The 27,010-nt window shown below is 39.0% G+C and overlaps 1 protein-coding gene across 2 annotated transcripts in view; it reads left to right on the forward strand.

Annotated features, from left to right (window-relative positions):
- The first annotated feature begins 2,845 nt into the window (after nt 1–2,845).
- LOC119797334 (protein jagged-1) overlaps nt 2,846–27,010 on the forward strand; it is a 73,091-nt gene continuing 48,926 nt past the window's right edge. The window contains exons 1-2 of one of the 2 annotated variants that reach the window (XM_038306380.1): nt 2,846–3,642; nt 8,842–9,183. In XM_038306380.1, the coding sequence (XP_038162308.1) occupies nt 3,502–3,642; nt 8,842–9,183 (483 nt within the window). In that variant the 5' untranslated portion in view covers nt 2,846–3,501. The remainder of the gene's footprint in view (nt 3,643–8,841; nt 9,184–27,010) is intronic. The other variant, XM_038306379.1, reaches the window with a different exon arrangement.

A 27,010-nucleotide genomic window follows, 5' to 3' on the forward strand; every position in this document is an offset into this window, starting at 1 on the left:
GTTTCAGTTGTTCTAGGAATGTCCCATGGGTGAAAAGCCCCAAGGGACGGCCAAGAACATGCTGGAGATACTGTGTCTCACAGCTGCCCCAGGCTCCCGTCAGAAGGGCTAAGGCGGGTGTGTTGAGAGGGAAGTCTTTTAGTCTCAGAGACTGCTGCCCTCATGAATAAGCAGAAAAAGGCTTTTACTAGTACATACTACTAAATTGGCTTTTAAAGCTTCTCTTGTAGTAATGTCGTTGTCCCCCCTTCATTTTGTTCTGGTGTTTATACACCAGCTCTAGGATGTAGAACAGTATCTTACCTGAGCTCTGAGATGGCTGAACATTCTCATGACATTTAGGTGTTTGAACAAATGATTGGCACCTGCAAGCATCTAGGCAGTTTTTTTTTTCTTTTAGTGAAGCTTAAGTAGGTCTTCATATCCATAATGGCATACAAGGAAGCAGTCTGTTTGTAGGGTTTGTTTGGAAATAAACTGACCAATTAGAGGCATGACATCATCATCTGGGCTTTTTTATGTTTAAAGACATGGTAGGCTTAGTAAATGCAAATGTTTGGAGGGGTTAAAAATAATATCTCTCACTAGTAAAGATTTTCAGGGAAACAGAGGCGGTTCTGGAAGTGCAGAAATAATGAAATGCCATGTTGGGAATAAGACTGAAGTAAGGGTGCAGATATATAGGCCAAAAATGAATAGTTTTACTGCAAAAATAATCTGTGTTCAGAAACAGTCATTTTAATTCTTCAAGGTCTAATTTTTAAAACGAGAGCTAAGGTGAATCTTCTCTTACTTAAGAGACAAATCCATAATGCCATATGGTCCCGACCCTCTTACATCCCCCTCAAAAACCATTTAGTAACCACGAGATGGCGCCAAATGCACAACCCAAAAAGCTTAGGTTAATTTTCAAAGTCTATGTTTTGTTTTTAAAAGTCTCGCTAAGGTAAGCGACGGATATTAGAGTCTGAGAAAAAATGCGGTGCATGTGTTTTTAATTCCAATCATGTCTGCATGGCCCTGCTTTCCACGTGCAAATCAACGATCTTCCCCTCAACAGGGCTCTGTTCCGCTCATGGGGTCACTGCAGCGCCAGCCGCGGAAACACCAGCGGTTGTTAGGGAAGTTTCTTGAGCAACAACCCCGTGATAGACCTTAAGATGAAGGCGGGGTGAGGGCGGCAGAATCTCATTAGATGGCCCTCCGATGAAGAAGGAACATTGTGTGGGGGTCTTGAATCCAAGAAGACGCACACACTGGAGGTCAGATGTGGAAAATATGCCATGTGACGAGTGCCAATGTTCAAAAGATGCCTTCACACTCCACAACTCTCTTTTATATTTATGCGCTCAGCCGGCTATGGGGAGGACGGTGGCGTCGTTGAGCAGCTGCGTGCAAACAGCAGGATACAGCTGCAGCTGTCGGAACAAGTTTAATCACCATGCCCACATGTGAGGGCCATGTTGAGAGGAAATAATGCTGCAGGTGGAGTTTGACTGTCCTTACTGAAGTATGCATGGTCCTAATTCTAAAAGGCCAAAGATTTAAGAAATCACTGCCTTTAAAACATTCAGTTTAGTGTGTCAGAATGTAACACAGGCCAGACTAACCTACTTAGTCATGCATGATATAGATCACCCTAATTTCAATGTATTTTCTAAAGGTATATTGCCAGAAGAATAAAATGTACAAAAAAAGAAGATATATAATATATATTTTTCTGGATTCTATGTAATATTATGAATAATAGCAGGTTTACTGGAGTCCCAACTTCTCACGTCCAAGTCACAAAATTGTTTTAAATAACCTTCAGAATCATTTGTTTATGCATGCTCTTCCTTCATTTTATTGATAGAATTAAAGTTTTATGAATTAAAAATTTAGAATAGTACAAAAGTCCAGTTCTAGTTAGCCTAAATTTTGGACAAGGGGTTGCATCTGGTTGCTGTAAAGAAACAAATAAGAAAGTTCTTGATTTACCAATTACAACCTTTACCTTTGGAAGGAAGGAAGGAAGGAAGGAAGGAAGGAAGGAAGGAAGGAAGGAAGGAAGGAAGGAAGGAAGGAAGGAAGGAAGGAAGGAAGGACATAAGGGAAGGATGGAAGAAAGACATAAGGGAAGGATGGAAGAAGGACATAAGGAAGGAAGGACGGAAGGAATGAAGAGGAGGAAAGGAAGGATAAAATGGAAACAGAGAGGAAAGGACGGACATAAGGAAGGAAGGAAGGAAGGAAGGAAGGAAGGAAGGAAGGAAGGAAGGAAGGAAGGAAGGAAGGAAGGAAGGAAGGAAGGAAGGAAGGAAGGAAGGAAGGAAGGAAGGAAGGAAAGGAGAGATGATAGTCTAGAGATGAGCTTGTGACAAAACGTGGAGATGTTAAGAAAAGGTGTCTGAATATTTAAGGCTTCTGTGAAAGTGGGACATTGTGGAATTATTCATTCCTTTCTTTTTGTAGACATGGCACCTAGAGTGGAAAACCATTGTACACATTAAAAAATACTGAACTTGGAGTAAATATGTTAACTTTTGTGTTTGTTTGTATTTGTTTCGTTTCTTTGTAAACAATCAGGGTCATAAAGAAGGTTCAGCTTAGAGGTCTGAAGAATGTTTTTTTTTTTTCTCCTTGCAGAGCCCATCCAATTTCATATCGAGCTTTGAAAACAGTTTATGTGTCCGGTGAAGCTTTGGAGTAAAACTGGAGAACAGAAGGCAGGTAACAAAAAGGATTGAATGGAAACTGAAGTGGATATGGGCTGGGACAATCCCATGAGTAAAGGTGACAAAAAGAATAAAGGGGACTGCAGGTCGAGGAGAAGGAGCGGAGCGCTTGATGCGCACTGGAGACCTGAGGGATATTCCCTGCCGGACACACCCTCCCTCTCTCTCCCTCCCTCTCCCTCTCTCTCTCTCCCTCTCATTGTTTCCCACACTGACTCTGCCCTCCTCAGATCGAGTTCACTATCCAGCCATGCAGTGGTTTCCATGAGGACTGTCCAGAGAGAGAAACCATTTAGCCACAGAGATGCAACTTTTACACATTGCACACACTGGCTGAACATTTCTCCCTGCAGAAACAGCTTCTTTTGCCTTTTTTCTTCCGATGGATAAAGCCTGAGCCAGACGGGGAGATGAATAGAGAGTGTGCCGTCTAATTGGGATGAGAGTTCAAGTCAAGTGAGCAGGCAGATTGGACGTGAAATCCTCTTAACGTCGGCGGTGACAGGAATATAGAGCAATAGGAGTGTGTTGGCACAAAGAGTGTGAATCCAGAAATCCAGAGAGAAGTTGATGAGGTGTGCGCATATTTGGGGCTGGTGGGTTTGTTAAGGCGCAGAGGCAGAGCGAGTTCCAATGTTCTCGACGGGATGAGGTTGCCTTGAGTTTGAGGGTTTGAGTCCAAGAGGAGACCTGCGCGCAAAGAAGAGGAGGAGTAGAAAGGGAGGAGAGGTAGCAGGGGAGGGTGCCATCACCGCTGGAGCGCAGAGCGCGGTTCCAGATATCCATGACCGCAGGGATGGAGAGCACAAAAGCGCACAAGATAACACTGATGGACCCTGGGAATGGGGGCGAAAGGATCAGAAGGACGCACCTTCACCTGCAGCGGACTGTGGTTCTTCTCGCTGTCCTGACGGTGCAACCTCAGGTAAGCAAACGATTAAGGTCTATTTCGGGCGGCATGCCCTTAAACCCTCAGACTGAAATGTTGTCCAGTCTTAAATATACAGCCACTATTAAAGTCCACGCACCAGGAGCTTTCCCCGCCTTGTGCTGCCCTCTTTCTGCTCCCATGGCGATGCGCCCACCTGTTGTTTCAGCCCGCTGCTCTCTGTTATCCAAGGCAGCAGAGGCCGGGCGTGATCATTGTTATTAGAAATAAGATCAGAGATAAAAAGGCGTCTATCAGACCACAAACACACATCTTCCACAGGAATTAAAGCGACTATTTTATTTGTTTAGCGTTGTTAACATAATATATGAATTTTAAAATACAAATCATTCTATAAAAATATATCTGCACCAAATAAACTGCTTTTTTCGTCTGATGTAATTTGATAAATTTCTGCTGCTCAGTGGACTATAGATAATACCACCTTAATTACCCACCACACCTCCTCTGGTGTTCACCTCACTGCTTCATAAAGGAGCTCTCAACTTGCATGGGGCTTTCTCTGCACATGAATTGTGCAAAAGTGCAAATCACAGATCTTTACACTCTTTTTTTCTTTGCATGTCATAGCTACATATGGCCTGTTTTGCTATTTCCTTTAGAGCATCTGTATGAGGTGTAAGGATAATAAAATGTTTTAATATCTGAAGTTCTCAGAGGTTTGTTAGAGAGAAGCCCAGGTGGGAGAGTCTGTGGGAAAATGATCATTTACTTATTTATCTAGTTTACTATAAGACAGAGGACAGAAATAAAACCATTTCCTTTAGTAAAGTTAGGCCAAAATTAAACACTATAAGCTGTATATATATATATATAAAAAAAAGAACACTGGACACAACCCTTAACTCAACAGCCTCACATCGAAACATGGTGGTGGAGGAATCATGCTGTGCAACCATGCTTGTTTTTTAGCAGGGATGAGAAAGCTGGTCATAGCTAGAGGGATGAGTGATGAATCAAACTATTTTTATGAGCTGAAAAAACAGATTTAAAGACCAGCATGTATATGAATTCCTCAAATGTTATTTTTCTTTACATGACATGCATCATTTTTTCTTCCATTTCATCACTATGCTCTATTTTTCTCAGCAATAAAGTACATTGAACATGGTAATGTGGCAAAAGTGTAAACCATCAAGCGATGGGAATACCTTTGCAAGGCTGTATGTGCAGACATTTTTGCTTGGTTGTTTTGCAATCTGGTAGCATAAAACAACTGCCAGGAAAATGCCTCTGAGAGAAGAAAAAAACTCAGGAAAACACTGATTATCTTTGCACCTTTTACGCTGTGAGCTGACAGAATGGCTGTGATGTGTGACAGGACCCACCAAGCAGAGAGGTTCTCTTCTGTGTTAGTCTGTGCAGATTTTATCTTTTTTTTAATTTTTGCTCCAAACACTGAGCTCACAAACAGCATCTGTGCTCCTGGGTGTGTGGAGCAAAGGGCCACGGGCGAATGAACTCTGTGGCGTGTGAATGTTGAACATGGGGGGCAGCTCTGCACCTCTGCAGCCCCCCTCACAGCTGAGCAACAACACACATCTTCTTCTTCCTGACTGCACTGCAGAGTCAGGGTCCTCTGCAGCTATCCATGCCCCTATGTAACGCAGTGGAGAGAGGGGAGAGTTGGAACTTACTGTATGATTCACCAGGCAAGCAGTCCCTTCAGTCTCGTCTTCCCTGCATTATGCTTTTAATGTAGAGCTTAGACGAACTACCATGCTGTGTAATTATGGTTTGCAGAATAAGCTTGAGATGAGATTAGTGCTCCCTTTATTGCACATCTTTGAAGTTCATCTGTTGTAAATCGCACAAACAAAAGACATGAATGAGGCTCATGTTGACTGTTGATTTCTCCCAAATTGTAATTATCAGACAATTATTGCTCCTTTGAATATAAGGGAAAACATTTAGAAAATGAAAAACTTTTAAACTAAACAAGGAGATTATTGTAATATTCAGGAGAAAGAGAGGTGAAATCTGAAAAGCTACCTTTTTTTCTCTCCTTTTTTTCTCTTAAATTTCATCTCATTAACTGTTAAGAAGTAATCAGTTGAAAAAACTGAACTAAATGAAGAGAGAAACTTTCTACAAAGAGAGGCAAACTGTAAAGTTTTATTTAAAAGCAGCTTTAAAGGCAACATTCTTGACAAGAAGAAATGGAAAAAAAAAAGAAATCTTAAAAGCAAACAATACAACCCAAACATTACCAAAGAGTAATTTAAAGGATGAGATTTAAGCTGCATCTTAGACAACAACCACAGATATGAAGCTCAGAGGCTCCCAGAGTGTGGGGACACTTGACAATCCCCTGGCCGTTTGGCTGTATAGCCTTTTATGAGCTAACAGGTCCTGATGATACAGCAGGAGTCCTTATAAGTTTGCAAAGCTTTATAAATGAAAACCAGGATTTTAAAGAGGGCTTTGGTGTGTTTTGAAGTGCTTGCAATGGAAATAACAAAGCTGTGACATGTGAAAACTTGGAGAACTTAGTCAGAAGCCTCACAGAAATATTCTGAGCAAGCAGTAGGCGTTCCTAGGAGGTCTTGTTTAGACAAGTGAACAATGAGCTGTAGTTAGGCTTGAAGAAATCCTACCATGGACATTTCACTTATCAGAAAGTCGACCAAAGGACCATGGTTACTCTGGAGGAGATGCAGCGATTCACAGCTCAGGTGGTAGAACCTGCTGACAGCACGGCTTTGCATTTCATGCTCCTCAGCATCTATGAAACAGAAGCATCTGATCTGATTGAGCTTGAGCTATTTTGCAAAGAAAAATGGTCAGAAATTCTGATCTGTAGTTATGCAAAGATGTCACCAACACATCCTGTGCCTTACTGCAGAATGCAAACACATGCTGTAGTGTGCTTCTCTGGGAGCTGTTTATAAAATGGGGGGGATCATTTTCTACCATCATTCTTCACTTTATGCGCTTTGTTCACTATATGTGGATCTCCTGCATAAAATCCAGATAAATAGATTTTTCTGACCGTAAGGGGAAAAATTGCTAAACAGTTTAGGGGTATGAACACCTAATGGATGGAATACTGAGAAGGTAGCTTTTTTCTTTCTAAATCATGACATGAATCTTAAAAAAAGCATCTTAAGTTAACAGTTTCCTTCTTCCTTCATACTGTAAACAATCTCCTCTGCCTTTAATAGTCAAATGAAGTTCCATTACTCAGCTGTAAAATCTGTTAGGAATACATTTTTTTTGTGCTACTCTCAGCCTTTACGTGCCGAGGGTCTCCTGCTGAGTATCCCGGGCCTCTGCTCAGACCCCTCTGCCTCCCTGTCTCTGTCCTGACTGAGCGCTGAAATGCTGGTATGCAGAGAATGGCTCCGGCAGCGAGCGGAGGAGAGGAAGAAAGGAGGATGTGGAGTGATGAGCGCCACTGTATCTCCGCAAGCCTTTTGATGTAGACAAGTCCACCACCCCCCTCTATCTTTACCCCCACCCCCCAAGGGACAGGGTGCAGCGGGGGGACACTCAGTCATTAACAATAGGCTAGTTTCGGCTCAGCTCGGGAGTGTGCTGCATATAGGTTCTTTGCTGGTTCATGCTTGTGTTCACAGCAGCTCTGTGGATTTATAGCCCTGATTATCTGAGTTACACAGCCTCAGTGGACCATTCAGGCAAACTGAGATTATGGTGGGTTTATTTTTATAAATGCTAAAATGGAAAAAAGAAAAGAAGAAGAAGCACACACCTTCGCTTGCTTACGCGCACATACCTGACCCTTCTGCTCTGGGAATCTCAGGGGGTCTTATTAGCTCCAGCATATGTGTATAGCTGTGTGCTTATCCCCTCTTTGTCAATAAACAAGGAGGCAACACTGAGAATAAAATAGATGACAGACAAAAAAACCAAGGAGCCAGTTGTCGCGGTCGGGAGAGAAATGACAGGAACATCACAGCTTTGCATTGTGAAAGAAGTGAGCAGGAGGAGGAGCAGGAGGAGGAGGAGAAGAATCCCATGTTCCCCCTGGGGAGGAGAACATCAGGGAAGAAAACGAAGGGAGTGGTGTCCACACATAGTAGAGAGAAAAAAGGAGACATGGGAAACAAAAGGAAGTGGAGAGATAAACAGTTGGGGGATTATATGGCAAGAGTGTTGATGTGTCTGTTCATAATTTAGATGGAAAAGTTTGTTTTTTCTTCAGAAGAGGTCAGACAGAGTTGTGGGAATCAAAGTTGTATCCCTCTTTTTATTTTCTTCTGCTTTACTTCTCTCTCCGGCTGTCTAAGGGCTGGTTTCTAGTAACACAGTGAGGTTAGAAGAGTGAAACGTGGAGAACAGCAGAGGCAAGTGATAAATTATACATGGGCTCCCAACTTTTCCCTTTTACCAATACAAATCACAAAAATTTTTCCTTACATCTATTCTCTCGATTGCTCTAATACCCCTAAATAATCCAGTACAAATACCTTCTGAATGTTCTCTCAAGGCCTCTGAGGTTTGTAAGAAAACATCAGTGAACAAATGATATTACGATGAAGGAGGAACACTGCAAACCATTTGAGGAATAAGTTGAGATGTTTAAAGCAGATTTCAAGTATCAAACAATGTCCCAAAGATATAAAGAAGAGTGCTGCTCAAAAATGTGAATAAAATGAGAAGAAGTTTTGTCTAGAAATGATTTCCTTGCACTTAATCATTCCATATTAAATTGGTCTATCATTGAAAAATCCTAATAATACTTTCAGATTTGCAGTTATTACGTCACAATATATGGAAAAGTTCAATGCGTGTTAAATGTGTGCGAGGTAAAGAGTAGCAGCATATTTCTCTATATGACAACACAGTGCCCCAGTTTTCTGATGGTGTCAAACATCTTTGGGATGCAAAAGCTCAGCAGGAGCTGAAGCAGCGGCAGCGGTGGCTCAGTTTGTGATTAGTGAGCATGCACAGCAAAGGTCCTCAGCAGGGGATCCTGCTTTGTTGAACCTCTCTAGGAGCTGTGCAACCTCACCAATAAATGAGTCAAAGGCTAGACAAAAAAATGCCTCAAAGATTTTAGTCAGCTTTCTGACTAAAGGAGTTAAAAGTTACCTAAAAGTGCTTATAAAAAAACTTTTCCTGCAGTATTGCAAATGCTTGTGAGAATTTGCATGTTGTTCAGCTTAAATCCCCCCTCGTTAACCCCCTTCTTTCCGCCCTCTCTTCCCTCAGGCCGTGTGCTCTGCTGGGATGTTCGAACTTCAAATCCGTCACTTCCACAACCCACACGGATTCCTGCAAACCGGAAACTGCTGCGACCTGCAGGCCAGCGGGGGACAGCACTGCTCTGCCCGGGACCAGTGTGACACCTTTTTCTACGCCTGCCTAAAGGAGTATCAGGCTCGAGTGGTCGCCACAGGAGCCTGCACCTTTGGGTCAGGCACTACGGGTGTTCTGGGTGGAAACTCCCATTCGCCCCGGCACCGAGGACACGATGCAGGAGGAGGAGGCGGGGGAGGAAGAGAGGATGGGACTCACGGACACATTTCCATTCCCTTCAAATATGCCTGGCCTGTAAGTACTGGGGGAAGTGCTTGTTACCAGTATGGTTACCAAGGGAACAGGGTAAGCTTCAAGTATAATACAATCCTCTCAAACCAAGCCTAGATTGGAGTGATGATAACCCCTCGCTGTCAGAGTTCAGATGATGTTGCTTTTCTATTACTGGGAGCCATTATAGCAGCTTTCATCACATGTGGAGCAGACAGCTCCCTTATTTCAGTTAAACATTAGATATTTAATGGGAGACACTTTCTGCTAGGAAACAAGGTCTTTCAACAATGCAGAAATCAGTTTCCCTGGAAAAAGAAAACCTTCATTTATACACAGACACACTTTTATAGACGGGCTTTTATTAGACTGTTTGTTTCCCCATCTGCACATGTAGTAAAGAGTCTGAATGATCTTTGTAATTTCAGGGATTTTTGTTGCTGCTGTTTTTTTTTTTTATTAAAAAAATAATCCTATATATCCAAGCTCGGATGTTAAAGTCAGTATATGTGTCACATTTAAAACGGTGCCTTCGTTGGTAGCCTCATCTGCCTTTCATATTGAGCTTTAATTTATCCTTGGAAGCCCTCAGCTGTCATCTGCTGAAAGCCTCGTGTGGTAATGACCTCCGTTTCTGAGTGCCTCATCAGTGCATTTAAATGATAACATCAAATCTAACAAAATAAACCTCCTGATCTGTATGCCACTCAAATTCTACATGCAGATGAGTGAAAATAGATGCAAATTAAAGATTAAATTATCATCAAACCATATCGAACTGTTCGGATGCTGTTTTACAGCAGCTGTGCTCAGTTTATTATTTTTTAAACCTTCACATTGATACACTTAAAGCCAAAAATCTGAAATATTTTAGTGCCAAATTCTTGTTGAAACCCTCTAGATTTGATCAAGGTTTTGAACCCAGCCAGCAGCTAGACTTAAATTTAAGAAATAATCTGTGCAGGCAGCGTTATGGTGATGGTAATGAGACTTTCTAATCCTTTAGACTTGCAGCTCCTCACCAAACAGAAATGGTCAAAATAAAAGTGGAAACACACAGGAAGCTGGTCGGAAGTCAATAAGAGCTTTTCTATTGATTATTGAGAAAATAATTATTTGTTAATATAAGAATCAAAGAAGAGTTTTTTTTTCCATACTCATTTCAGAAACATTTTGGTCGAATAACATTTAGTTATGCCAGTATAAGTTTGTCACATATAGCATAAGTACACTTTAACCACGATTATTGTACATATATTAATTTATAAAGATTATTTTTGACCCCCCCAATCTCAACATTTGAATTTAGTGTTTTTAATGTATTAAAGGATATTATTTGTGTAATTAGATAATAATTTCTTGCTGATATTGTCCTTCCACTAGCCTCTTTACATTATGTTGTCTGTTCTCTGTCAGCCTTCCACTCATTCAAATGTTGTATTCTTATCTTTTTACATTTTCTCCTCTGGTAGCTTTTGAACGGCATGCTTAGGGCTGCTGGACTTGACATCCTTCTTGAATGAAAGAGTAATTGAAAGCACACGAGAGCAGTTCAAAGGTTTAAGTGTGCTTTCTTCCCTCTGTTTTCTTATTTCTTCCCCTTTTATAAGTAAAAAAAACAAACAACAAAAACCAAATACAGCCACAGTGAATTAAAGAAACAAATGGTTCTTTAGCAGCTAATGTTAAATGAGTCAGTACTATGATTAGTTTAAACTCTTCTACAAAACATACCATGAGACAATTCCCATGACCTGAAACATAAGTAATTCATATTAGCATCAATTATCCAGAAGTGAGGTGATTTTCGAGAGTGCAGCATCCAAAACTAGCTCAAAAACAACATTGATCTTTGTAGAGTTATGGATATTTAATCGACAAATGGATCTAGACATGAACAGAAATGCATTGCTTTCAGCTGATCCTGTGTCATGCATGCAAATTTGAACAGCTTCATATGTTTTGGTTTGTCTAATCGAGAGCTTTAACTGTTTGCTACATTAATGTGACTTGCATCTTTTGTAGTTAGTTTTTGGAAAGCTGTGGTACCAATTTGACCAGTACTGTTCAAGAGCGATTCTGTTGCATAATGACGTCCAGAAGGCTAAAGTCTGTCATGAAGCAGCGCAAGCAGCCTGGATTATCTTTCATATGATAGAGCTGTTTCTGCAGACCTGATAGGTGAAGGAACAGGAGCGAGGGGATATAATTCAGCCATTTTGTATGTAGTCAGTGATCAGAATGGCTGTAAATTGGTCAGGGAGTTGTGTCCACTTGGATCTAACTTCCTTGCAGTCACAGTCATAGCCATTGGAAGTTTTTTTTATATTTACCACTTCAAAGTGTGTACTGTCTCTCTAATCTGGCTGTGTGTACCCCATAGAAGTCTTCTCTCTTACGCACTACACTGCAGCAACCTCCTCATTTAAACATGTTAGGACATGGCATCTTCTCGCTTGAGGTATACCACTCCTTGTTTTACCTTTCTTTTTTGTGGACATATCATTTCCTCTATCTGCCCTTTATTAGCACAATTAGTCTAATAAATTCAGCGCATAAGCTCCTGCTTCTTTGCTGAACGCTAACTATCCTTGCTGGTGTTGTTAAGGTGGATCTCTGCCAAAAACTAATCAGCACAACAATACCCGAGCAATAAACAGAGAGGGGGGTTAAAAGATCGTGGAGTAGGCACTGTGTGGCACAGTCTATGTCTCACATATCGTATTTACTTACAATTCATGTTCGCTGCAAAACACTTTTTTTCCTGCCCTTTAAGCTCTAATCATTGTTTGTTGTAAGGATCTGTGTGATGTGGTTTCAGATCCATTACTCCTCCAGACGCGTCTCAGAGTCTCTGTACTAAAACTGTTTAATTTAGTTGATGAGGATAAAGCTTCTTTTCCCCACACATTCCCCTTAATACACCTGCACACATGGATGTAACACAGGACTGGCTTAGGATTCCTCTCTGTGATTGGTATCAGCCCATTTACCTGCGAGACTAACTGTCCCAGAGCCAATTATCTTCCCTTATCTGTGTACAGTTTACATTTGAGTGTGCTGGATGCATGCTGCGTGAGCTTCCAGCTTTATCCTCCCGCTCTGCTCTCCTGGGAGGTGTGTGATTGGCAGGTGCGAGTGTGAGAAAGTTCTCCATGAGAAAGCCTACCTGTATCGGTTTCAGGGCCGCGCCGTGGGGCGGGCGGTGCAGAGATGTACTATGGCTGCCTCAGCTGAAAGGATGGCTTTATCTGGCCATCTCTGGGAGGCAGAGGGAGATGGAGGGAAGAGGGAGGGGAGGGAGAGTGATCCCCCTGCCCCAGGTGAGGGGATCAACAGGTGAGCGCAGTCATTATGAGGAAAGGTGAGCTCTCTCTGTCCCCTACCCTGCCTCGCTTGTTCTTTCCCCCTCTAATCTCTTCAGGGAAATATGTGCATTTCCTTATGAATGAGAGCATGGTTGTAATTCCTTGTGTTGTATTTGTTTTGTCAGGACTGGCTGCCGTGTTTCATCCTCCTTAAGCTGTTGTGAGTCTGTATTGTTGTTATTTTCCCTTTATTTATTTATTTTTTGTCTGGTTTTGGATGTTAATCTATTACATTTTTTCAGTTGCTTCCTGGAAATCTGTGATCTAATATGCAGCTGATGTTTTTTGACCCCCAGGGGGACAGACAGCCCCCAGTCTGGCTTTTTTTTTTTTTAAAGCTGAGATTAGACAAGTTCAAAGACTTCATAACATCAGTGATTTCTTAAAGCTCTGTCTCTGAGGGTATTAGCTCTGCTTTAAACAATAATGTCAAACAAAGCAAGCTGACATGAAAGTGCTAAATTAGATGCTGTTGAGCAGAAACAAATAAATCATGAGAAGCAGGCAGGTTGGAAGAAGGAATCAAAGTGTCTTGGGGTTCTGAAACCCTCTAAAAAGGTATCATTTTCTTTATATATGCAGATGCAGAATAAAAGTGTCCCCCTTAGTTATTTAATTGATCACTTGTAGTTTGCCTTCTTACAATTTCAGTTTTTTTCCCAATGATTCAGATCATCCATCAGCTTTCAATCAAAGACTGATATAAGTCAACTCTATACAAAAAATGTAATTATGGGAATCAATGTCCTGCAACAAATGTAGATGAACTTAAAATCATGAATTGATGGTCAGACAAGTACAGCAAGTCATCCCAGGTTATCAAGTATCACATCAGCCCCAGACCATCACACCACCACCACCACCATATTTCCGTGTTGGTGGTGTGTTCCTTTTAAGAGCTTAGGAAATTAATAAATGTTTGGGTAAAAAAGAAACTAAAAGAAAGTTTACATGTAAGGTCAAATATTGTCCTACTTTGCCTACTATTTTAGGAACTGCTGATGATTTTTTCTGTTTTCCAGAGACACAGAAAAAACTGGCAGCTTTAAATATTTACTACTTCAAATCTTTTTCTTTTATTTGCAAATTTTACAGAAAATATTCGTTATTATTTCATTTTAACTGATTAGCTTCAAAACTCATTTTATTTGCACTTTAGGATAGGATAGGTCTCCTTCATTCTCCTTAGTTTGCAGATCAGATGCTTTACAATTTGCTGCCAAGCTTAGCTTTAAGGGCTGGACTGAAAATTAATAAATTAAATAAAATCAGCTTAAGTTAAAAGGCTATCTTTTTTTTTTAAGACCTCTAGAAAGCTTTAGAACTGTTTATCAGGATAACTGATCAGATTCGCTGGAGTTAAATCTAAAGAGAATAAAAGATCTTTTAAATATATTTGCAGTAAGGTAGGTGGGGAAAGAACATTTAAACATTGCCACCTTTTATTTCCTAGACATTTGGTTAAAATTTGCTCCTCGTTTCTGTAGACGTCATCACAGTTTCCATAGAAAATGTATTCAGATGAAGTGAATGAAGTCAAACATTACCCAGTAGGAGCCTGTGATTTTTCTGGCAAGAGTTAAAGCTCTTGCTATTTGGTTTCATGTCTGAAGTGGATGTTCAGCCAAAAATGTGTGAGGACGTTTTATCTTGACCTGCTCTTGTTTTTTCGGTAATGCTTTCTTTTGCAGTACATCAATAACCATGTAAAAACATGGTAATAAGAAAGCAAGTTACACTATATTACTAGGTAGCAAGAAAATAATAGAGAATTTTGGTAAGTGCTGTGCTTCAAATTTCAGGCAGGCAATGTAAAGTTAGACTTCTTGGATTTCAAACAGTTATTACCAGTAAACTCTTTAATTTCTCTGACAGCAATAGATGTATGTGTTATTATCTAGTAAAATGCAATTTTTTACTTGACATATAACCTAGAAGAAAGCAAGCCAATCAACTTGATTTCAGTTTTATAATGCTTTAGTTAGTTGAACATAAGTAGGTGGTCGCCAATAATAGAAACTGTTATGTGGTAACATAATAGTATTTAGCCACCAAAAGTCTCCATTGTTACATAGTAACATACAGTATCATGATAACATGCGGGTAATTACTTTTAAATGATATACCTTAATTTTGGGGTAATTACCAAATGAAGTTTACCTTGTTACCAAGTAATATAGTGTGGCTTGCTATGTTATTACCATGTTATTACATGGTTATTTATGTACTGTAAAAGAAAGCATTACTGTTTTTTCTACATAACTGATATATATCTGCCTGCTTTGCATAGATATGAGGCATATTTTCCATTATCAAATGCTGAGGAGAGGCATTAAAAGCAAGTTTACAGTTTACTATTTCCAGACATAATTTGAATTTGACCTTTTATTAAAAATGATTTGATCTGAGAAAATGGAGCTGTTTGTAAATACAGATAATAAAAAAAGAAATCCTGACCCTTTTTCATGTTATTTATCAAAACTATGGTGCTGTTAATTTGACTCAGATGTGAGGCATCAAGACAAAAAGCATCACACTATACTGATCAGTGAACATGACTTATAATAATACAAAACATGTTGTCCTTAAATATTCATTGTTTTATCAAAGCAGCATAATCTCACAATTAAAGATTTAGGAAAAAGGTCTCTAAATTAAAGTGCATATGTTTAGTTGAAAATAATGAAATTTAACATAAAAAGAAAACACATTTTTCTTTATCTATTATTATTTAGATAAGTAGGATACTGGCAGAAACCATCAGTCTTTAATTTAAACATCCTGGTCTGAAGACCTTCTGAGTCCATGGAGTTTAACAATGATCCCGGTACTTTTAAAGAAGAACAGGCCCCCAGAACCTTCGCTGTAGTTAGAGGACAGTATCGGGTGGTTATTGAGATCCTTTGTCAGTCGTGGCTCATCAGACCAAAACACTACCTGAGTTGTAGTGCAGCTAGAATTTAGCAAGCCCCACATGTTTTTATCTGGCCTAAAAGCAGTTTGCTGATTTTATTAAATGGTTGTTATGGGGAGTGAAAGTTGTAACTCTTTGCTGCAGATAGCTTTGACACTTTTCTTTCCCTCTTTAGACATATTTCTATTGTGTGCATCTCCAAAATATGCAGTGCATGTTTTTTTTGTCCACCCTATTTGAAGTATTTTAGGTGTTTTGATAATTACTTCCACTGTAGATGTTGGTAACTTTAAGGTAGAAATACAATTTTAGCAACTTGCTGGCTAAGCTTAGTATTTTTTTGCCCTTTGGAAACAGGTGGTTAAGCATTGCTAAATAAAAGCAATTGCTAAATAAAAGCAAATTCAAATTAAATATCCCTTTATTTCTTCAGGATTTATAAATTCCCCTCTATGTTTTTCTATCTAGAAGTATCTGAACTTTTCTTTGAAGTTTTCCAACCCATTGATCATCAGTTACTGACATCAGTAACATTTCAATAACTTTAGCCGTGTGATGAATGATAACTAGAGGTTCATCAATATTTCCTTGCATTGGCACATGAATAAAACCCACATTGGAAGATTTTGGTTCTCGAAGAAATGCAGAAGATAAGAAAATAGTCTCTGTGCTGTACGTGCAAGCTCCTTCTTTTTACATGCAAACTGCAGCCATCATGCAAATATTCTGCTGTGAACTGAGCAGGCTTTTCATTGTGTCACTGAGTTTGTTCCGGATCTGTTAAAGTGAAGCAGAATAAATCTCCTCAGAAGGAATGAGTGCAATACGTAATCATTAAGGCTAATGGAGAATATGAATAGATTATTCACTTTTTCTTATCTGATGTAAAAGTCCAGGCATGCAAGAATGATCACGTCTACATTTCTGTATAAATTCACAATGCCCTAAAGAATGTAAACATGAAAGTGAAAAATATAATAGATTACATTTTATGATAAGTCGAGAGGAGTTCTTTGGACAGATCCAAATGCGGACAGGCAGGCAGAAGCATCCCATAATTACAAGAGTTTGTTTGAGGTAATGATTTACAGCATGGGATGAGGCAGAAACAGGCATGGACAAGCTTAGCCTGGAAAACAGTATTCACCTTTAAGGAATGAATGAACCAGAGGAGAATAGATAGAGTGAGAAATAAAAAGAGGGGGAGTCATTTTCATGAAAATGGAATTAATAACATTGATTAGTGGCCAAAGGTGAAAGCAAAAGCATTACTGAAACCAAACAAATATACTGGGGATGATCTAAGATAAACAAAACAGGATGGATAATATCAATAACGCACTGGGAGAATGGCGGCCTAGTGGTTAGGGCATAGAGCTGGGAATCCTGACGTTCCAAGTTCAAGCCCCACTCCCACAGACTGCCACTGTGGGTCCCTGAGCAAAGACCCTTAACCCCACACTGCTCCGAAGGCACCGCACAATGGCAGCGGAAGGGGTTAAATGCACCGAGTTAATTTCGTTTCTCTGTACTTGTGACAGTGTAATGACAATAAAAAAGCTGGGGGAAAAAAACGTTTTAATGTAAAAGCGCCTTCCAAAAAAACTCTCAAGAACTCTGCACAAGATCTTTTAGAAAAAACGTTAAAAAAAACTGCAAAAGAACAATACTTCAACAAAGCACGGCAATAAACTCTGGTATTAAGCAATTGATGGAGCAATTTTAAAAAGATATGTTTTGAGGCGTCATTTAAACTATGGTAGAATGGTGAATTTTGGATGGTGGCCGGTTCCAGAGCTGAGGGGCCGAGTAGGAGAAAGCTCTGTCCCCCATGATGCTGAGACAGGATGGGGAGACGGAAAAGGGAATGGACAAGACAGGGTATGTGAATGTGGAGAAGCTTTGACAAACAAATGGGGGAAGGTTGTGGATGGCCTTAAAATTAAGGAGAAGCAATTTAAACTTGATTTTGAATTTGATGGGGAGCCAATGTAACTGTCATAGAATGAGGGTAATGTGTTGGAAGAAGGGGGCTTAGGGGGATGATACTGAACCATTTGAAGCAGAGAGAGGGATTTTTATGAGAGATAGTAGAGAGGAGAATTACAGAAGTCAAGACATAAAGTGATCAAACTATGGATGGGGAGAGAGCTAGAATGAGGACTGAGGGAGGGAAAATAGGACTGTTTACTTGAAGAGAGCAGGAGATAAAATAATAATCAATGGGCAAAGGAAAGTTATCCGTTTTAGGGAGTGTGGAAATGGTGTCAATTAGAAGTATTTCTGTTTGACGGAAATAAATTTTAATGAAGTTTGTTGTGAACCAGGAGCTGATAGCAGGAGGCAGGAGAGAAGAGACAGAACCAAACTATAACTAAAATGAACCCAAGACTAAATTGGAAAGATATTTTAAAGAATACACATGAGAAATAGCTAATAAATATATGTGCAGAAAAGGCTCTTAATATTGCAAGACCTTAAAACAAGGAAAACATACCATAAGTGACTTTGTGCTGAATACATGGGAAGCCAGTCATAGGTGGGTGGAGTACCGAAAAATTGTGCTCAGGTACAGTAGCACTACTTTAACATGTTTTCCTCAAGTAGAAGTAAAAATTTGTCACCCAAGAAATTACTTAAGTAAAACTAAAAAAGTATTCGGTACAGTACTTGAGTACTAAGTAATTGTTTGGATACTAACATCAGATATAATGTTTAGAAATGAAGCTGGCAAACAGACTTTATGTACAAGTTCAGGCATTTTAAAGACTCAAATGCCTAAAGAATGCAAATAAATGTCATGAATATAAAAGAACAAATTGGTGCAGAAGAAATACTTTTACAAATTTTCTTTTCAGCATAAAACTTAGAAAACCAAGCCATACAATTAGAACTGTATACGTCAGGACAGGGTATTAAACCTCCACTGTTACTATCTACTGTTTACTGTAACTGCTTTTAAGTGCTGCTCAAAGTCTATTAGTAAAGCTAATTATATAATACCTGAGATTATTAATCTGTAAAGCATGTTATAGTAAATACAGAAATCATTTTAATTCAAAGCTTTTGGTAGAAGTAAAAACGTTTAAAGCAGATTTGAGGTGTTTTGTGCTAACAGAGAAACTGCAGCTTATTTTAGCCATCATACCCAAATAATTACAGGCTGTTTTAAACCTAAAAAAACTAAGTTTTTTTGCTCAAGAAATATTTGATCGAATAGCAGATACTTTATTAATCCCATGGGAAAACTGAATGTAGTTGTTGTAGATGTTGATATATTAGGATACATATATCTGCACCCAAGCAACATGCAGACTGAACAATAAAAGATAGAGAGCCTTGATCTGACAGTAGGCAGCATGTCAAAAAATGGGACAGATGGACAGATGGATTCAAGGTGAGACAGTCAGTAGGAAAGTTTAAAATATTTATTAATACAAAAACAAAACAGAAACTGATTTCTGAAGATCTGCGGACCTGTAGCGACTACAGGAGGGGGGCGGGGCTCCGCCCAATTACTGACACTCTGGTTTAGGGAGAAACACAGGTAAGTGACCACGATCATCAGAACAGAAGATGATTATTAGAATGAGTCACTTATCTGGTTTAGCAGTTCAGTCCATCCTCTCAATGATAGGCAGGATTAGCCGATGCACTGCCAACGAGATGCGGCCCTGAGCCGTCCAGGGCGTCTCCAGTGCAGCAACCCCAGTAGGCAGGCAGGACTCCGATCCAGGACAGGGATTCAGATCAGACTGGAGTAGTACTGGAATCCAGGAGTCCGCAGTCTGGAAAGGGTTTCCGATCCACTCAGGAACGAACAGATCTGGGTTTCAGGAATCCATCAGGGCATCGAAGAACCTGCTGAGGCAGAAACGCACATTGGAGGACAGGTTCAGAGTGCTGTGCGTCGAGGAACCAGCTCAGACAAAAACGCACAGACACAGACAGGCAGAATCCAGCAGGAGTCCAACCGTGGTTCATCAATCAGGAAAACAGAATCACTCGGAAAACTCTGAAACGCTCTCACCACTGAGCCTGAAGAAATGGGCTGAAAAATAATCTATGGGAAATGGGGGCATGACCCCCCCCAGCCCCCCCCCACCCACACACACACACAAATAAACATTACAGATGATAGAGACTCTGTATCTGTGTCATACTGAACAGATTTTATGTTTTCCTACAATTGATGCTGCGTGTTCATTGTTCTCAGAAATTTTCTGGATTTCCAGTGTGAAATAAAAGGTATCTGAGCTGGACCAATATCCAATATGGCTGCTGAATTTAAAAATGTAGTAAAACTATTTATTACCGTTTCTGACAGGCTGTTTTGGAAGAAATCAGTGTCCAACACAGTACTATACAACCTCTATTTGTGGAAATATTGGTTTAATGTTTGAAATGAAATGAAAACATTCAGTTATTATACTTCCTGATGGTCATGGTAGCACCAAAACAATAAACATGAAGATATTCAACATTCTTTTAGCATTATTGCTCAATTTCTAAGTGTTTTCTGAATATAAACACTGCATTGTATTATTTACTCAAATTTCTTATTTTTATATCAGTCATAAATTATTATCCCTCCTCATTTCATCAGCTAAATCATTAACTTCATTGTTTCTATATTTTAGTTGGACTGTAGTCTTGGGTTGTTTATATATTTGTGTATCTGTGCTCTTTTGCTGTCATGACGCGTCTTGTTGTCAGATAAGCATATCTAACCCTTGTTATTGTTTAGGGTTATTGTCTTGTTTAGGGAAAAGACCTTTGTCAGACATATAAAAGTAGACATTTGAGTGGCACAAATAAAACCTCTAATAGATGAGTTGTTTAATTTTGCTAGAGTGATAAAATTAACATACTTTAGTCTGTTCTTTTGAGCAGAAGGCAGTCAAATTCTGATCACATGGGACAGAGACACTCTGCCATTGTTGTAACCTGCACATTCCTGCTGTGTGGGAGCCGAGCAGAGTGAAACCAGTGAAGAGAAACGAAGAGAGACAAGCATAGTTGAAGCTTTCTTTCCCCTCTGGAGTTTCTCTTTCCCTCTTTCTCTTTATGTCGCTTGTGTTTTCCTCTCTTTTGTCCCCCTAATTGACTCCTGTGCAGCCTTGCATACCTGCATGTATGCTGATACTGCTGCCTTAACATACACATCTTCAACCATGCATATGCCACCATTTGTCCTCACAAGCCTTTGGATTTATATCTCACAGATACACCAAAATACACTGATCATGAATGCAATGGGACCCACCCCCCCAAAACACACAAAAAAGGTTAATTTCCAGCAGGATTTGAAGTGTGTGTTTTTTAGAGATAAGTTAATAACTTTGGGGGGGTAAACATCTCGGGGGATGCACGCATTAATGATTTCATTTGTGTGCAAATTGGATTGAGAATCTTTGTTAAAAGAGAAAAGAGGCGCTTTGATTTACACGATCATTGTGAGATTAGAGAGTGTCTCTATGTGTTCAGTTAACAGGTGTAGGAGCTTCTAAATTGACTCAGAGCTGTAATTACAAACAATAGTTTCCCTTTTCAGGGCCGTCCTTCTAAATCTTTCATCGTGTCATGTCCTTCTCTCCTTTCTTTCCCCCCCACACGCAGATTTAAATAACTGTTTTGTGTTGCCCTCCTGAGATCATCAGCTGCAGGGGTTCCCAGTGATCCGGGTTCTTCCCTCTGTGGTCTCCTTTGTTGCCAAAGCTCAGCAGGAGCAACCACAAACTTCTTGAGCCTCAAATTTAGAAATGTTTTTGCAGAATATTTAGATAGGAAACTGTGAATCAATTTGACTGTATGATCTGGTGAACTGTAAAATGCCTTGAGATGACATGTCTTGTGAATTGGCGCTTTTTAAATAAACTGAATTTAGTTAAGTTGAAACGCTTTTATTTTGAAAAGAAATATTTTCTTGACTGTTACTGTTCCAGGAAGAGTTTTTATATTTGGGCATCCTGAGCATTGATGTCATGTTAATTAGGGGCTTTTTTCAGATGGAAATTATTCTGAGTATTTTTTTTTTCCCTTTAGTATTATATCAGCTATATGCAATCCACTAGTACCTCTAGCAGTAGAGAAAACCCTATTGTGATGCTGCCACCACCATGCCTGACATTTGGCAGTTTTCTTAAATTTGAAAGGTGCTTCTTGATTCCCTCAAACAATCGTTTTCTCACTGTTTCCAACTGCTTCAACCTTTCAGCATAAAACCTTTATCCAGAGGTCTATGACTGGTCTACGTTGGTAGCTACCAGTTTCAGTTTGGTTAGAAGGTTTTGGGGATGAACAACTCTATCAGCAACCTGTCGGTCCATGTTGATGGCATTAAATCAGCTTCACTGTTAGGAGGGATAGTAATATTACAGCCTCTGTAGGTTACTGCTAGGGTTTAACCTTTGGAACTCCTGGTTTGGTCCAAAACACGCAGACCTAAGGAAACAACCAACTGGGATGATAACATGATTGGACTGTTTTTGTGTCAAAAGCAGTGGTACGTTACACCAAATGGAAGGAAAAAGAAATTTCAATTCTACCTTCATATTGTTTGGCTTTATGAAATCAACGCCAAGATGGTTAATATTTCAACATTACCTATTTTTAAGGCTGTTTCCACAATAAACCTTTACACTTTAATTGTGCCAGATTCTAGTTTCTGGAGCAGATCATGCCAGAGTGAAATTATTGTAATGACTCTGGAACTGTACTCTAGTGCAGCTATTTTATCTGAACCCTGGAGAGCTTTTCTTGCAGTCTGAAATCCTGGTGCTGTTGGAAAAGCTTTTTATGATAGCAAACTGCATCCACTGAAGCTGTGAATTGTTTCACCTTAACTGTTCCCTGGACTGATCCTTTGACCGGCCAACAGCGAATGCTCCCTAACAGGAAACATGTCCCAAACATATCAGAACTGGTTTGGGAGAAAATGTAACGAAATTAGTAAATTTTAGGAACCACTGAATCTTATTTAATTTACATTTGGACATCTCAGTTCTGCAGTGTTTTAAAAATAAGAAAATAAAGACCATACATTTTGTAGCACTTCTGTTATTTGCTAATCACACACTCCTCTGGCAGATCTCTGCTTTGATAACAGCAATATTTGTCCTTTTAAAGTGTATATTGATGCAGGATAAACAAGCAAGTGATGTTTGACTGTAGTTACTGATTCAGCTGTAGCTAAAAAGGTGTCTAAAATCCAATTTAACATGTGAAAAGTGTAAAAGTATGTTTTTTTTCTTGTTTTTTTTGTTTTTGGTTGTAGAATGGGACAACCAAAGAGTAGAATTGTTGAATAAATAAATAAAAGAAACCAAATACAGCAAGAAATAAACTTGTAATGTTTATTGCGGTTACACAGGCTATTGCAAACCTATTTGATATGTATTAGTTTGACTGAATATGTATTTCTGATATCTGAAAAAAAAACACCTTCTCAAAATGACCCTTTCAAACAAAGTGACACTCTTCACGTCTAGAATAAACATTCTGGAAGTCTAGAAATGAAATTATGGCATGATGTACTTAAATTGTGACAAAAAAGGATCAAATTCAAAGCATGAACACTTTTGCAATTAGCCATGTACATACCCAAGACTCAGATTGAAGTTAAAATGTTTCAAAAGTGCATATGCAGATGCACATAAACAGCTAAAAAAGAAAAAAAACACAGTGTCTGCAACAGAATAGGAACATTTCACTATTTAAAACTCTAGATTTACCATAAAGAATAATTTTTAAAAATCAAAAACTACCTTAGAAGTGTTATTCAGTAAAAACACAATTTTAAACCACTTTCTTCATATTCTGTTTTAAACTGGGAAATTGTTTTCAAGTGTCTAAGAAGAAACAGATCCACACATTGTTGTTCTTTTATCAATAATAATAGAAAACCCGAGTCTTAAATGTGAAGCATCCAGCGGCTAGACAAGGTAATTTCCTGTGGAAGTGAGGGTGGAGGGTGTTGGTCTGGGTTATGATGGAGGATGTAAGGGAGGAGGTCGAGGGCATTAGAAAGAACAGAGAATAATGTGTGAAAGTTAAAGTAGAAGGCGGGGAGAGGAAGCTGTGAACAAAGAGGAAGTGAGAGTTTGAGATGGAGCGTTGGAGGTGGTCTGGTGATGATCTCAGAGAAGGGCACAGGTGCTATGGGCGTAGGTGCGCGTGTCATAGCAGCTTACTCACACTGCTGAGAGAATCATAATCAGCGGGAGGCGGAGGAGGTGGGGCTGATGGGCGGACAGGATAAGGATGAGGCAGGCTGACATTGCACGACATGTCAAGAGGCCTCTGTTGTTCCTGCGTGTTTGAAGTGGCCGCAGAGTTTAGCTGAAGCCAATTAACCTCACAGGAATGTGACTTTCAGATAAAGAGGGAGGCAACAAAATGAGAAGTTACAGGACATTTCCTGCTCAAAGTAGAAATTTTGTATTTTTCTCTTCTACAAATAGTAATCCCTTACAATAAATATAAATATAATATAATATAAATATTTCTCCACTCCTGCATCTCATTACAATAGTCTATTGTGCAGTGTGTGTGTAATTAGGTTAAAGGCAAACATTTAGTATCAGACCTAAACAATGATCCATAGCTGATGAACAGTATCCCTAAGTCCCGTTTCAAAAATAGAGGCAAGTATTAAAGACCCTACAGACGCATTGTCCCTCAGCCAATCATATCTCATGTGAAAAGGTTTCAACTCTTGGTGTTGCTAAGAAATGTGTAGAAATCCAGATAAAAACAAAATTATTTGATACCTTTTGTGTTGAACCAAACCTTGTGCTGGCTAACAGAATCCTTTTTTTTTTTTTTTTTTTACAAATGATGTTCCCATGAACATATTCCAATCTTTGGCTCGAGGTCAAATGAAACACAAGTTTGAAGAACTTTTCACCAAATGCTTTTTCATCCAATTTTGGCAAGCCTGAATTAATCACAGCAGTTGCAACCAATTCGTCCTCAACAGCCGCTCACTGGAAATATTCATCTTTTCTCCATTCTCTGTAAACAAGTGACAGCAGTGGGTAAAGAAATCAGCTATTTCTGAATACGATATCATTTCCTGGAGCAGTCACTACATCCTTCTCTTCTTCATTCTGGTGCACTGCAAGGTTAGCATTCAGCATTCATATTCCAGTTAGGGACTCCTGTAAAGGCCTTTCAGGCTACAGTAAAAAAAAAATTTTTTGCACAATCACAGTTGTACCCTCTGTACCTTCTCATGCATTGCCTTTCTAATGTATAAGATTTTTCATTTGGACTTGGAAACTGGAGACTGCCACCCCTGAAGTCAGATTATTACAGTCAGATTATTATACTAAAGGAAACCATTATCTCTGATCTTATAAATCTAAGAGAATATAGGCATGGATGCAGCAGTTGGTCTTTCTGTGTCAGCATTTTAGTAAACTTCTATGGTAAAGGTTTTAAAGGTTTAAGTGGGCAGTGTGCTAGGCGGAAGTGTGATTTTGGCACAATGCCAAAAGAGCAAAAATGTGACAGTTGGGTGGAGGTTTGTCAGGACCCAAATGCAGACACTGAAGCTGAACTGGTGTCTTGGAGATTTAATAACAAAAGAGTAACAGTATAAAAAATCCAAAAACAAAAATCTACAAAATTCACAAAAACTTAGAATCAGGAATACTCCCAACAAGGGGGCAAAGAATTGATGACATAGCAGCCGAGAGTGACTGAACAGGAGGATAATATATGGGAGAGAGAAACAAAGGCCAGGCTAATTAGCAGATTGGGAGCAGGTGTGGACAGAGGCAAGATGGGAGCTAGGGAAAAGGAGACTGACACAAGAGGGCAAACAAGAAATATCTAACAACTCAAATACAATCAAAAAGAACTAGAACACAGGAATAGAAATACGACCAATGACAACTCAGAGATAAAACTTTAGCAGAACCAAAACCATGACAAAAATAGAATTTTTCCGTGCATAAAAGGGAATCTGGCCAGATAAATATGCTGATTTATATTATTTGAGACATTCTGCATAAAGAAAGTGTTTGATCCTAAGATGTAGTCATTGTTTCATTGAAATTTAACAATAATATCACAAAACTGATTAAAAAATAATAATTACAGAGCAAGCTTATGTAATGCATTCCAGATGCAATACCTGCAACAGTCGCACAATTACCTCTGACGCCTCCTTGGAAAGGTCTGAGCCCCTAGTTTCCAATGATGCCGGCCATTAGGTGCCGCAGAGTCAAACATGTCTCATTTTATTTGTTTACATAGCTATAAAGGAAAAAGTACTTGTGAAAAAAGAATTTTGAAACATGTTCTAGAAATTTAAAAGCCTCATTTGGAAGGCATGAAACACCATGTGGCCATAAAATGTTAAAAGGATAAAGGGTTTTACTATGATGTTAAAGCAAATAAAGCACAACATTTTTAAAAAATATTTAAAGAGACAAGAAAATAAATGTTTATTCAAAAGGAAACAAATACATATAATGAATTATCATAACAGTTCTTTCACATAAGTAAAAAAAAAATAAAACAGGGGATTCTAAGCCTTTGTTATCGTACTTTTCTTTTTAGAAAAATAAGGCTGACAATCTCTGGGTTTATAGAGAGAAAAATAACACACCTGTCTCACATAATGCTCCTCCTCTAGGAGATCATTGCTCCAGCTATGAGTTACACAAATGTAATTTTAGCCCCAAATTACGCTCTATCACCAGTGAAGCATATTATTACTCCACAAGAGGCCGAGCATGCAGTACTTAACCTGAAAGCTTCAACTACAGCGGAGAAAAACGGCTGAAAATGTTGGATTCTGGTCTATAACATTTTTTCTTTTCATTTGTTTCAGTGCATGCTTTTTAGGAGCAATTTGATTAGGAACCATCTGGGGCATGCTGAAAAATCTACAAAGTGCAAAGGGGGACATTCTGACTGGGAAATATAAACAGATTGATATTAATATGTAATTAAAACATTACAAATTCAAGTTAACCATTGATGAGAGTTTACATTAAACATAGGCAAAGCAAGAAAGCGGCAGGAAAATGTTTTTAATCCAACATTTCTGAAGAGCAGTGAATGCAGCATGGCCTAAAAAATAATGATGCTTATAAATGTTAATCAAACAACTGTGTAAAGGATATGATATATAAATGACAACACTGTATATTAAATAGAAAATACTCAGATAAAAGATAAAATTTATACATGCAATAATAAAAGCTGATATAAAGCTACGATAAAAGGCTAAAAAAGACCAACTAAATAAGTTATTTTTAAACTCAAAAATATTTAGTGTAATCAGTGTAATTTTACACCAAAATAAAATGTTTTCAAGTTTAACAAAACTCATTTTCTTTATTAAATGACCCTTTGAAAGACAATAGAATGATTATTTCTGCCTTATGAGACACACGTTTGGTCCAAAACTGCCTTCCTTCCTTCAATGACTTCCTATCTTTGGCTTCTAGAATAAATGTTTTCTGTGTTGCTCTAAACAGTCAGAGGTTTTGGTTCCTCCCTGGCGGGTCGAGAGCTTTTAGGAAAGGCAGACAGATGACAGTCTAGTGTTGTT

Source organism: Cyprinodon tularosa, unplaced genomic scaffold (assembly GCF_016077235.1).
Source record: "Cyprinodon tularosa strain WSP-4 unplaced genomic scaffold, ASM1607723v1 ctg58, whole genome shotgun sequence".
In the NCBI taxonomy this organism is placed as follows: Eukaryota; Metazoa; Chordata; class Actinopteri; order Cyprinodontiformes; family Cyprinodontidae; genus Cyprinodon; species Cyprinodon tularosa.